The sequence below is a fragment of the Eptatretus burgeri genome, chromosome 15 (genome assembly GCF_056783735.1).
Source record: "Eptatretus burgeri isolate ZD-2024b chromosome 15, Ebu_testis_v1, whole genome shotgun sequence".
Classification (NCBI taxonomy): domain Eukaryota; kingdom Metazoa; phylum Chordata; class Myxini; order Myxiniformes; family Myxinidae; genus Eptatretus; species Eptatretus burgeri.
The window spans coordinates 60,072,448-60,086,325 of record NC_140975.1 but is presented as its reverse complement, the minus strand read 5'-3'; the positions used below and the strand labels follow the sequence as shown (position 1 = coordinate 60,086,325).

Below are 13,878 nucleotides of genomic sequence, written 5' to 3'. Positions count from 1 at the left end.
CGAGTCGGTGTAAAAGCACGCACAGCACATGTGCACAAGGCTTCGTTTAGCATCCATACATCCTGGTGTTGGCTTTGTGGTTAGGGTGGCTGGCTTGGGATCTTAGGGTCCTGAGTTTGAGCCCTGTTGGCTGCTGAATTAACACCAGGTAGGGGTGACTCGGCCTGTCATCCTTCTGAGGTCAGCAAAATGAGTACCAGTGTACTGGTTTAGGGGCACAGCATGAGTGGCATAATAGTTCCCCAACACACATGATAGCTATCTGTCAGCCAAGCTGCCTTAAGCAAGCAAGAAGAAGCCTGATCAATAAAAACTCGAGAGGCGACATTATCTTACCCCATTCACCACCATGCTCCCCCCTTTTAAACTCCTATCATAAATAGATGGCCATTGGAGCCAGCACATTTTATGTTATGTGACCACCAATAGTTACATACCACTACTACTACTACTACTACTATATGGACTGGCAGGATGGCCTAGATCTTGAGATACACACACTTGCCTCTAAGACGTCTAGCCTGGTTTTGAATCTCGACCCCATGAAAAGTTCTCAGTCCAGCGTTCTACAAGCCAGGGTGATTCATCAATACATGTGTTGTCCCTCAGGTGGACGTTAAACCACCTCCTTTCACCTCAATTCTGGTCTGTCCCTTCAACTCCTGCCAACTGCATCCCTACCAAAGACCTGCCTGACCATATCCCCTCCTCTCTCCTGGGTACATTCCTCAACCAACGCAGAGGTGTCCCTCATGCGTTTTCGCTGATGTCCCTTATTCCTTCCCGCACAGCACCTTCTGTCCTCATTCTTCTTCCTTTCCCACAAGAGATGTCCTCATCAAAACTCTCAGCAATTTCATCTGCAACATCTGCAGCACCGTCTCCTCTTCCTTCCTCAATGCCTTATGGCCTCCGCATGGAGGCGAGGACTTTGTGTGTTGGTGGACGTTGAAGATCCCATGGTGTCTTCCAATGAAGGGCACCCTGAACTCGAGACGAACTCCTCACTCAGCTTTCAATGATCTTGATGGCCTTCAAGATTAGTCAGCAAATCCACCCGAGCGTGGACATTGGGTAGAGCAAGTCCAAACACCAAAGAGGAGACAAATCAAGGAGACACCAAAGAGGAGAAAGTCCCGAAAATGAATTGTTCATGAAGGTTTCTGTGCCATATTTAAACACAAAGACAGCATCCTATAAAGGATCATACTGTAATATTCATGAAGACCCACGGGGCATCGCCATTTACGCTCAACATCCATCCATCAGTTTAAAATATTGTTTCGTTTCCCTTCGCTCGTTCTGCCTTGCAAGGGGGGGGGGGTTCATCTATGGTCGTTAAATTAAATTTAAAACAAGGGGCTTCATCGACACCCCCAGGTCCACCGCCTTTTTGGGTGCGATGAGCAATCGATCGGTGTCACATGTATGAAAGCTAAATGTTGGACAGTTTTTGAAATATCGTGAACACGAGTGGTTACCAAGATGGTTGCCATGGCAACAGAATGTAGATCGAGTTTGATTGAGGTCACGTCATCAGCCATGAGGACTCGATGATATCTGCAATATGAAAACGAAATGTTCAACGGTTCTTGAAATATCACGAAAACGAAAGGACATGAACAGATGATGGGTCAGACACGGCTCGATCCAGATGATGGGTCAGACACGGCTCGATCCAGATGATGGGTCAGACACGGCTCGATCCAGATGATGGGTCAGACACGGCTCGATCCAGATGATGGGTCAGACACGGCTCGATCCAGATGATGGGTCAGACACGGCTCGATCCAGATGATGGGTCAGACACGGCTCCATCCAGATGATGGGTCAGACACGGCTCGATGCAGATGATGGGTCAGACACGGCTCGATGCAGATGATGGGTCAGACACGACTCGATCCAGATGATGGGTCAGACACGGCTCGATCCAGATGATGGGTCAGACACGGCTCGATCCAGATGATGGGTCAGACACGGCGGCTCAATGCAGATGATGGGTCAGATACGGCTCGATCCAGATGATGGGTCAGACACGGCTCGATCCAGATGATGGGTCAGACACGGCTCCATCCAGATGATGGGTCAGACACGGCTCCATCCAGATGATGGGTCAGACACGGCTCGATCCAGATGATGGGTCAGACACGGCTCGATCCAGATGATGGGTCAGACACGGCTCGACCAGATGATGGGTCAGGCACGGCTCGATCCAGATGATGGGTCAGACACGGCTCGATCCAGATGATGGGTCAGACACGGCTCGATCCAGATGATGGGTCAGACACGGCTCCATCCAGATGATAGGTCAGACACGGCTCGATCCAGATGATGGGTCAGACACGGCTCGATCCAGATGATGGGTCAGACACGGCTCCATCCAGATGATGGGTCAGACACGGCTCGATCCAGATGATGGGTCAGACACGGCTCGATCCAGATGATGGGTCAGACACGGCTCGATGCAGATGATGGGTCAGACACGGCTCGATGCAGATGATGGGTCAGACACGGCTCGATGCAGATGATGGGTCAGACACGGCTCGATCCAGATGATGGGTCAGACACGGCTCGATCCAGATGATGGGTCAGACACGGCTCGATCCAGATGATGGGTCAGACACGGCTCGATCCAGATGATGGGTCAGACACGGCTCGATCCAGATGATGGGTCAGACACGGCTCGATGCAGATGATGGGTCAGACACGGCTCGATGCAGATGATGGGTCAGACACGGCTCGATCCAGATGATGGGTCAGACACGGCTCGACCAGATGATGGGTCAGACACGGCTCGATCCAGATGATGGGTCAGACACGGCTCGATCCAGATGATGGGTCAGACACGGCTCCATCCAGATGATGGGTCAGACACGGCTCGATCCAGATGATGGGTCAGACACGGCTCGATCCAGATGATGGGTCAGACACGGCTCGATGCAGATGATGGGTCAGACACGGCTCGATCCAGATGATGGGTCAGACACGGCTCGATCCAGATGATGGGTCAGACACGGCTCGATCCAGATGATGGGTCAGACACGGCTCGATCCAGATGATGGGTCAGACACGGCTCGATCCAGATGATGGGTCAGACACGGCTCGATCCAGATGATGGGTCAGACACGGCTCGATGCAGATGATGGGTCAGACACGGCTCGATGCAGATGATGGGTCAGACACGGCTCGATCCAGATGATGGGTCAGACACGGCTCGACCAGATGATGGGTCAGACACGGCTCGATCCAGATGATGGGTCAGACACGGCTCGATCCAGATGATGGGTCAGACACGGCTCGATCCAGATGATGGGTCAGACACGGCTCAATTCAGATGATGGGTCAGACACGGCTCGATCCAGATGATGGGTCAGACACGGCTCGATCCAGATGATGGGTCAGACACGGCTCCATCCAGATGATGGGTCAGACACGGCTCGATCCAGATGATGGGTCAGACACGGCTCGATCCAGATGATGGGTCAGACACGGCTCGATCCAGATGATGGGTCAGACACGGTTCGATCCAGATGATGGGTCAGACACGGTTCGATCCAGATGATGGGTCAGACACGGCTCGATCCAGATGATGGGTCAGACACGGCTCGATCCCGTTTTCCCACCTTGTCGGAGGAGCGAGACCCATGTTTGATCTTGTTCTTGGGTATGACACCCGAGTAGCTGTCATGTTGTTGGAGCGCAACGATGCCGGTGATGCTGCACCCCTATACTGGTGCACACTGATGCTCATTTCGTCAAGCTCGGAAGGATAACAAGCTGAGTCAACCCCACCTGGTGTTAATTCATCCGCCGACGGGGCTCGAACTCAGGACGCCAAGATCCCAAAGCAGCTACCCGAACTACTGAGTGAACATCGGGCGAGGGGTAAGGGAGGAGGGAAAACCGAAGTCGAAGTCGATGGTGGAGAGAACATGAAATAATTAGCAGTAGTAGTAGTAGTCGTAGTTGTGGTAGTAGAGGCTGTAACAGTGATAGTGGAAGTAGTAGTAGCTAGTGGTAGTGTTGGCGGTACTGCTAAAAGTGATGGGTGTAGTAGCAGTAGTAGTACTTGTAGATGTGGTGGTAGTGGTGGTTGTAGTAGTGGTATTGATAGTGGAAGTGGTCGTCTTAGCAGTAGTATAGTATTGGTTACAGTAGTGGTAGTAATGCCAATGGGAATAGTGGAAGTCGTAGTAGTAGTGGGATTGATGGTCGTAGTAGTACTCATGGATGTTGTGCTCATGGTGGTTATAGTAGTGGAAGTGGTAGTGTTAGCAGTCGCATAGTATTTTTTTTTTTGTATACCTTGGTCGAGGCTCGTATGAGAGCTAACACACAACTCACAGCAAGGGGGCATGAGACAAGAGGGGCGGGAGTGGAAGGGACAAAACATTGGGGAACAGACACATTAGGTGAACTGTGGAAGGGAGAGGGATGGGAGAGGGAACATGGGGAATACAAGATGGACATCACAGGGACTTTCAGGAAGGAAAGCAGGGAATTTGAAGGAAGTGGGCTTTGGTGGATTATCGGGGGTAGTGAAGATCGAGGATTTGGATGGGGGATGATAAGAGGTGGTGGTGAACAGCTGTTTTGAAGGCCCGGAGAGAAGAATGGGAAAGAATAGAGTGAGGAAGTTTATTCCAAAGGCGGGAAAAAAGAGGAATGAAAGAGTGAAGATGAGCAGTGATTCGTGATTTTGGTAGTTTTACCAGAAGGGGGTTGTTGGCGGACCTTGAGCGCCCTGTGGAAATGTGGTGGGGACAAATCGCAGAGAGAGCAGGGGGGGGCAAGGCTGGAGAGGAGTCGGTAGAAGACAGAAAGACCACCGACCAACCTGCGGTGATTGAGTGAGAGGCCCAAAGACTCAGATTCATTGCGGGAGATGCCGATGATCTTAAATGCCCTGGTTTCGACAGCGTGAAGCCGAGAAAGGTGGGAGGCAGGAGCACCAGCCCTGAGGGGAGAGCAGTACTCCATCAGGCTACGGACAAAAGCCTGATGTATTGGTAAAAGTGGTGGTGGTAATGCCAATCGGAATAGTGGAAGTAGTAGTAGTAGTAGTAGTAGTAGTAGTAGTAGTCATAGTAGTAGTAGTAGTGGTGATGGGATTGATGGGAGTAGTACTTGAGGATGTGGTGCTAGTGGTGGTTATAGTAGTGGTATTGATAGTGGAAGTGGTAGTGTTAGCAGTTGTATAGTATTGGTAACAGTCGTGGTGGTAATGCCAATGGGAATAGTGGAAGTAGTAGTCGTAGTCGTAGAAGTAGTAGTGGTGATGGGATTGATGGGAGTAGTAGTACTTGTGGATGTGGTGCGAGTGGTGGTTATAGTAGTGGTATTGATAGTGGAAGTGGTAGTGTTCGCAGTAGTATAGTTTTGGTAACAGTAGTGGTGGTAATGCCAATGGGAATAGTGGAAGTGGTGGTAATAAAAGAGGAAATTGTGGAAGTAATAGTCGTGGTAATCGTCGTTTCGTGATCAAGTGGAAGTGGTGGTCATACAATGATTGTTACACAGGAAATTTAACCAGATAACCACAAATCCATTGAGTTTACAGATCACTGTAGTTTGTCCGGTTTCTCGTCCAAGTCCACTCAACATATCCTTACATTAACCACGTAAATACACATCATCGTATCATAACCTTCGATGGTGTTTAATAAATCGCACGATTGCTCCAATTAATGTGATGTAAAGAATTGTAATAATTTTAAAACCTCGGAGAAGATAAAGGGTTCGGGTTCATCACTCGAGTCATTTGAGGAAGTCATCGCTGTGAGACATTTCCGTTGCCCATGGCAACCGTGCCATAATTGCACGGCCAACCACGAGGCCCGACACGTAACCGCGCTCATTCCTCTCAGTCATGTTGTTCGAAAGATGCAAGTCACAACAAAGGGTCCAAAGCGGGTGAAGTCGGAACGGAAACATTTCCACCCATCATTCCCAACCGTCAGATCGAGGCAATACTGTACAGTACACGCCGCGCATAAAATTACATGCCCACACCACACCGATTGGCTGCTGTGGCTGTGACGTAGGGCGAGCGCCCTGACTGGTGTGGAAACGTCCAATTCAAATTAGGGGGCGTAGCGTGTGGGCGTGTCAGGGCGTCAATGAACCGTTCTCATTGGCCGGGTGTTTCGCGAAGGGGGCGGAGTCTTCGCGTGCTCGGTGACGGCTCGATGCCCTGAGGTCCCTTCAACCTGATATTGGCACTGGACGTCGTTGGCTGGGCGGGCGCCTCTCTCGGACTCCGGCGCTCCGAGCCGCCACACGCACGGTTCTTCGCGCTTTCCTCTATTTTGACCTTTAACCGGGTCAATCGGTCGCGCTTTGCTTCCAAAGATTCGTTGAACGTCGATATTCCCGACATGCTGAGGCTGGGGGAGATGATTTGGGGTTCTTGCGATGTTTCCCTGCTGTACCTGGATTCAGAGCGACTCGTGAGTCGTGCGTGTTCCACATAGATATCGGGGGGCGGGGGGGGCTGGTATGGCTGCCGAAGGTACCGCGATTACCACCAAGATCCGCAGGCTTCTGCAATCCCCGTCGCTGTCATTGAAGAAGAGCAAACCAATCCCGCTCACGGAGAGGGTGAGTGAATGCACCTGCACAGGAACATGTTATAAACATCGTCACGAGGTGTGATATCACCATGGAAACGAGTCATACGATGATTCCCTGGCGGACCTCGGACGGACGATCCTCGTGCTTGTATTTTGTCAACAACGGAAGGAGTTCTCCCCACCTGGGTTCATTCACACACCCCTCCCCACCTGGGTTCATTCACACACCCCTCCCCACCTCGATTCATTCACACACCCCTCCCCACCTCGATTCATTCACACACCCCCTCCCCACCTCGATTCATTCACCCCCTCCCCACCTGGGTTCATTCACACACCCCCTCCCCACCTGGGTTCATTCACACACCCCTCCCCACCTGGGTTCATTCACACACCCCTCCCCACCTCGATTCATTCACACACCCCTCCCGACCTCGATTCATTCACACACCCCCCTCCCCACCTCGATTCATTCACACACCCCCTCCCCACCTCGATTCATTCACCCCCTCCCCACCTGGGTTCATTCACACACCCCTCCCCACCTGGGTTCATTCACACACCCCTCCCCACCTCGATTCATTCACACACCCCCTCCCCACCTGGGTTCATTCACACACCCCTCTCCACCTCGATTCATTCACACACCCCCTCCCCACCTCGGTTCATTCACACACCCCTCCCCACCTCGATTCATTCACACACCCCCTCCCCACCTCGGTTCATTCACCCCCCGTCCGATCGACGATTTGTCACCCCCCTCCCCCTCCCCACCTGGGTTCATTCACACACCCCCTCCCCACCTCGATTCATTCACACACACCCCTCCCCACCTCGATTCATTCACACACCCCCTCCCAACCTGGGTTCATTCACACACCCCCCTCCCCACCTCGATTCATTCACCCCCACCCGCTCCTGACCTCGGTTCAGTCACCCACCCGCTCCTGACCTCGGTTCAGTCACCCACCCGCTCCTGACCTCGGTTCAGTCACCCACCCGCTCCTGACCTCGGTTCAGTCACCCCCCGCTCCTGACCTCGGTTCAGTAACCCCCTCCCCCCGCTCCTGACCTCGGTTCAGTCACCCCCCCCCGCTCCTGATCTCGGTTCAGTCACCCCCTCCCGACCTCGGTTCAGTCACCCACCCGCTCCTGACCTCGGTTCAGTCACCCCCCTCCTGACCTCGGTTCAGTCACCCCACCTCCCGACCTCGGTTCAGTCACCCCCCTCCTGACCTCGGTTCAGTCACCCCACCTCCCGACCTCGGTTCAGTCACCCCACCTCCCGACTTCGGTTCAGTTACCCCCCGCACCCAACCTCGGTTCAGTCAACCCCGCACCCGATCTCGGTTCAGTCACCCCCTGCTCCCGACCTCGGTTCAGTCACCCCGCTGCAGACCTCGGTTCAGTCACCCCCCGCTCCCGACCTCGGTTCAGTCACCCCCCCCACTCCCGACCTCGGTTCATTCACCCTCCTCCCTCCCGACCTCGATTCATTCACACACCCCCTCCCCACCTCGATTCATTCACACACCCCCTCCCCACCTCGATTCATTCACCCCCTCCCCACCTGGGTTCATTCACACACCCCTCCCCACCTGGGTTCATTCACACACCCCTCCCCACCTCGATTCATTCACACACCCCCTCCCCACCTGGGTTCATTCACACACCCCTCTCCACCTCGATTCATTCACACACCCCCTCCCCACCTCGGTTCATTCACACACCCCCTCCCCACCTCGATTCATTCACACACCCCCTCCCCACCTCGGTTCATTCACCCCCCGTCCGATCGACGATTTGTCACCCCCCTCCCCCTCCCCACCTGGGTTCATTCACACACCCCCTCCCCACCTCGATTCATTCACACACACCCCTCCCCACCTCGATTCATTCACACACCCCTCCCAACCTGGGTTCATTCACACACCCCCCCTCCCCACCTCGATTCATTCACCCCCACCCGCTCCTGACCTCGGTTCAGTCACCCACCCGCTCCTGACCTCGGTTCAGTCACCCACCCGCTCCTGACCTCGGTTCAGTCACCCCCCGCTCCTGACCTCGGTTCAGTAACCCCCTCCCCCGCTCCTGACCTCGGTTCAGTCACCCCCCCCCCGCTCCTGATCTCGGTTCAGTCACCCCCTCCCGACCTCGGTTCAGTCACCCACCCGCTCCTGACCTCGGTTCAGTCACCCCCCTCCTGACCTCGGTTCAGTCACCCCACCTCCCGACCTCGGTTCAGTCACCCCCCCTCCTGACCTCGGTTCAGTCACCCCACCTCCCGACCTCGGTTCAGTCACCCCACCTCCCGACTTCGGTTCAGTTACCCCCGCACCCAACCTCGGTTCAGTCAACCCCGCACCCGATCTCGGTTCAGTCACCCCTGCTCCCGACCTCGGTTCAGTCACCCCGCTGCAGACCTCGGTTCAGTCACCCCCCGCTCCCGACCTCGGTTCAGTCACCCCCCCCACTCCCGACCTCGGTTCATTCACCCTCCTCCCTCCCGACCTCGGTTCATTCACCCTCCTTCCTCCCGACCTCGGTCCAGTCACCCCCGCGCCCGACCTCGGTCCAGTCACCCCCGCACCCGACCTTGGTCCAGTCACCCCCCTCGCCCGGCCTCGGTCCAGTCACCCCCCGCGCCCGACCTAGGTGCTGCCAAGCCCTGTCCCCGACCTCGGTCGCGTCAGCCCCCGCCCCCCACCTCGGTCGAGTCACCCCCCGACCCTGACCTCGGTCCAGTCACCCTCCACCCCCGACCTCGGTCCAGTCATCCCCCGCCCCGATCTCAGTTGATTTGTACCACCTCTCCCCGCCTCGGCTCATTACCTCCCTCCCCTCCTCGGTTCGTTCCCCCTCCCCCTCCTCGTTACTCCTCTCCCCGCCTCGGATCGTTTCCTCCTCCTCCTCGCCTCGGATTGTTCCATCCCTCCCCCTCCTCGGTTCGCTCCCTCCCCTCCTCAGCTCGTTTCCTCCCCTCCCCGCCTCAGTTTGTTCCCCTCCCCTCCCTCCTCGGCTCGTTCCCTCTCCCTCTCCTCCGAGGCTCGTTCCCTCCCCCACCCCCTGCCTCGGCTCATTTTCCCCACTTATGGTCTTAGGTCAACCATTATTCAAAGAAAGATGTCGGGATGGTTTAACCTGATCATTTCTTGTGACCATCCCTTCCTTGTTTCCATACTTTTTGGAGTAAGATATCCTGTATCGTGATAAAACCATGTATTGGTGAAGTAAGCATGTTGGACGAATGGCTTAAGACAAATTTAGAGGTTCATCTTTGGTTCTATGAAAATTCCTTATCATGTCGGGTGCTCCCTGTCCCCCTCGCCCCTCCCCCCTACCCCCTCATTTTGCATTTCAATCAATCTTGAAAGTAATTTGCAAAATGATGCCACCCCTTCACATTAAGGTCACCAAGCATCGGTCATGTCGAATGCTTTTTATTGATTATATGATTTTACTTTATGATGTAGTCCCATATAACAGTGAGTGAACAGGTTCGAGGAGTTTGTGGTCATGTTTCTGGTGCTGGTTTGAAGTTTCACTCTGATGTTCGTTTGCATTGTAACATATGTTGAGGGTGTTGCCAAAAGGCCTGAATGAACGGTCCAGTTGTAGTTTTGAATGTCGTGGACTTGGCATTCTGGTGATGCTCTCTCAACGTGTGCACATTTGGGTTGTCAATCGCATTGAAGATGCATTTTAAGTAAGAGAATGGGATTTGTTTGTTGAATCACCACCACTGCAAGAAGAAGGCCTGTAATACCAGGGTTTAATCAAAACACAGTATGTTGTACTTCACAAAAATTATGCTGGTCGATGGTCCACTGTCCTTTACTTGTGACCTTTGAACTCCCCGGTCTTTAAAATATACTCAAGTGTAGCCCGCAGAAGCTATCTAGAATTGGAGGCAAAGTGGTGCCCATGCGCACATGGCGTTTAATGCCACGTTGCCTTTTATCGAGTCGGAAGGGCTTGTTTGGGTTTCATATTGTTAGACGTGGCCCGGATAACTCTGAAGGCCAACGCATCCATAAAAAATAGACCACGGAGGCTGTACCACACTTACCTTTGATCGGATCCTCACGCCCGATGTCGGTTTATTGTACTGGGAAGATGACTGAAGTCGATGGGGAACCGTGCCAGCGGTCGCACACCAGATGCAAATTGGCCGAGCGAACCAACGTTATGCGCCGCACACTATCATCTATCAAACACCAATTAACTGCTTGGGTTATTTACCCCTAGGAGCCCTATCTCAGATTAAACCCGAGTAGGATAAGTCAAGACTCGATACTAAATCTTTCATGGGTTCATAATAAGCAAGCAGGAATTGGCCGGAGAAATTGCAGTTAAGATTATAATGGGGAATTGGCGGGAAAACACAACGATAAGCAATGCAAGCAATTCACACAATTTACGGGCACTTGTACATTTCCCATTTATCTCCAACACGATTAACCCGCCATTGGATGCCTAAGAACAATCACTTGTCACATCTAAACAAAAGGTGCCAGACACCCGAAGAAATGAGTGAGGGAAGAGGGGTAAGAAGTGGTAGCAGTGAGAAAACAGTGTGGGGTCGTTTACATGCCCCAGATGCACCTTCTTCAACCTGGCTGAAATTATTGTGGCCACCCAATGATTCTTGGTTCAGGCTGGCCTCTCACATGCTCTCTCCCAGGCTTCTCACTCTGCTCCGTTCACGCCCGATCGTCTGGGCCACTTGATGATCTTGGGCTGACGCGATGGTCTGCGCAGCTTAAGCAGGAATATCGGCCAGTGACGCGAGGTGAGATGGGCAGCCTCTGCCAATCAATACCCAAGGTTTCAATTGGGAAGGGCAATCCCACTTCATGTCATCCCCCAATTCCTACACATTATCTTTTCTACCACCATTAACCCTACCTAACCTAACCTGACCCTCTTACTTTGCAGATTACAGTGTTCTCGTTCTCTCTCTCTCTCTCTCTCTCTCTCTCTCTCTCTCTCTCTCTCTCTCTCTCTCTCTCTCTCTCTCTCTCTCTCTCTCTCTCTCTCTCTCTCTCTCTCTCTCTCTCTCTCTCTCTCTCTCTCTCTCTCTCTCTCTCTCTCTCTCTCTCTCTCTCTCTCTCTCTCTCTCTCTCTCTCTCTCTCTCTCTCTCTCTCTCTCTCTCTCTCTCTCTCTCTCTCTCTCTCTCTCTCTCTCTCTCTCTCTCTCTCTCTCTCTCTCTCTCTCTCTCTCTCTCTCTCTCTCTCTCTCTCTCTCTCTCTCTCTCTCTCTCTCTCTCTCTCTCTCTCTCTCTCTCTCTCTCTCTCTCTCTCTCTCTCTCTCTCTCTCTCTCTCTCTCTCTCTCTCTCTCTCTCTCTCTCTCTCTCTCTCTCTCTCTCTCTCTCTCTCTCTCTCTCTCTCTCTCTCTCTCTCTCTCTCTCTCTCTCTCTCTCTCTCTCTCTCTCTCTCTCTCTCTCTCTCTCTCTCTCCTCTCTCTCTCTTTTTTTCTTTGCTATTTTTCTGTTTGTTCATTCCTTTGCTCATGTCCATTTGATGCACCACTGTCAGTTCATTAGTTTTTAGCTCACCTGGAATGTAGTTCCGGTGAGCTTGGGACGGCGCGTTGTCTGTCCGTTAGTCTGTCTGTCCTTCCATCCACAAACACTTGCAACTTCTTCTCTGAAACTACACACATGATTTTGATGAAACTTCACCACAACTTTCATCACCCGGTATGTACCAAAGTTTGTTCACGGCATAAAAAAATTGGGCCTGGTGGGGTCTATGGGGTGAGTTTATGGGGGGGAGGGGGGTTGCCCCCAAAATATGTATTTGCTTGCTTCTCCGAAACCACACACACACATTTCCGATGAAAGTTGACCACAAACTTTATCACCCGTGATGTACCAAAGTTTGTTCACGCTGTTTAAAAAAAATCAGGGTCTGAGGTGGTTTATGGGAGTGGGGTGAGTGGGAGAGGGAGGGGGGGCGGGGTGGTTGCATCCCAAAATAGGTATTTGCTGTAACATTGGTTCATTGGTACATTTTGCTGATTATATCCCACATTGATTTCCTCCTCAGTATCATTATTCTACCAGGTGAGTGCGCAGAGGTATTGCCCCTATTCTTTTTTCACCATTTGTTGCCTCGTTTTTCACGACGACCTTCTGTGGGTCCTGGGCAGAAAAAGTATTTTCCATTGTGAGTAATGATGAGAGCGAAATTCATAATCATGTTTTCATATGTTGCACGTTAAAGTTTTTGGCAAAACGATATGCACATTCTATGCATCATGTTGAAAAGTTCTGAGTCGACCTTTCCTCTGCCAAAACACAATTCTACAATGAAGTGTTTTCAGGATGTAACTGTTGTAGCATTGAGTCATGCACTTTTTCAGGGCTGTGTTTTTCTTGCAGAAATTGCCTCCCCTCCCCCCACTTTCCTTAAAAGTTACCAATGACTCTTTAATTGTAATATGTACCACGTATTCTGTGGTTGACAAGAAGGGGGTTGCAGGTGGAGGAGTTGATAGTGTAGTAAAATACATGTTTGAGTTGAGAGGTGGGGTTGGGGGGAAGGGAAAGACGTCGAGAGAAGAGTAAAAGAAGAAAGAACATTACGGAACAATATAATTTTGAAAACATTGCCAGGAAATGTGTTTATTTGCTAAAGTTGTCTGCCTGAGAATAATTAACTTGGGCAGCGGGAAGGTCATGGTAAGGTTTGATTACCCAATCTCTTTGTGACAATTCTCAGCACTCCTGCTGGTCCAGGTGGAGGTTTTGTTCTCTACTCAAACAAATTTGATGATCTTATTCGTGTGCAGTCTGTGGCTGCTGGTTGCATCATTGGTTGAGGGCGTGCTTACGCCGCTGATGCAATGCCCCGATTAACAGTACACCGGTAATCATTTTGCCGACCTCGGAAGGATGGCAGGCTGAGTCAACCCCACCTGGTGTTAATTTGCCAGGGGCTCAAACTCAGGACCTTAAGATCCCAAGTCAGCCACTCTAACTACTAAGCCAACACCAGACTTTATTTGATGATAAAAGACAAAGTACTGGTTTCTGACATGTGATGCTAAAAATAACAAATAAACCGATCCAAACGATGAAACTCCTTTTTGTCAATGAACACCAGGACAGGATGAAATGGTTCTAAAGTTTAACTTTATTTCTTGTTCAGGTTACTCTTGAGAAGGTCCTTGGGCTCACAGTATCATCGAGCAGCGCGTTGGCGTGCGAGCCAAAGTCTGCACTGGTTGCATACCCAGCTGGGTAAGTTCCATGAAAAGCATCGTGTTTGTTTAGAAACTTTTTTTTTTGTTTGAATAAC

The 13,878-nt window shown here is 51.9% G+C and overlaps 2 protein-coding genes across 5 annotated transcripts in view; one reads left to right on the top strand and one right to left on the bottom strand.

The window, feature by feature from the left end:
- The window catches only part of CNRIP1 (cannabinoid receptor interacting protein 1), a 58,284-nt gene extending 52,299 nt beyond the window's left edge, over nucleotides 1–5,985 (bottom strand). Inside the window, exons 1-2 of the mRNA XM_085856239.1 lie at nucleotides 5,721–5,985; nucleotides 4,838–4,957 (exon numbers count right to left, since the gene is read on the bottom strand). Coding sequence (XP_085712365.1) covers nucleotides 4,838–4,957; nucleotides 5,721–5,761 — 161 coding nt within the window. The 5' untranslated portion in view covers nucleotides 5,762–5,985. The remainder of the gene's footprint in view (nucleotides 1–4,837; nucleotides 4,958–5,720) is intronic.
- A 203-nt stretch (nucleotides 5,986–6,188) lies between these two features.
- Nucleotides 6,189–13,878, top strand: part of MAPKBP1 (mitogen-activated protein kinase binding protein 1) — a 148,466-nt gene continuing 140,776 nt past the window's right edge. For 2 of the 4 annotated variants that reach the window (XM_085856235.1, XM_085856234.1), the window contains exons 1-3: nucleotides 6,190–6,600; nucleotides 11,257–11,364; nucleotides 13,729–13,820. Coding sequence is in view for 2 of the 4 variants with exons in the window: in XM_085856233.1 (XP_085712359.1) it covers nucleotides 6,499–6,600; nucleotides 13,729–13,820 (194 nt within the window). In the remaining 2 variants the exon portion in view is untranslated. Of the gene's footprint in view, nucleotides 6,601–11,256; nucleotides 11,365–13,728; nucleotides 13,821–13,878 lie in introns of all 4 variants that reach the window. The other 2 variants (XM_085856233.1, XM_085856236.1) reach the window with 2 other exon arrangements.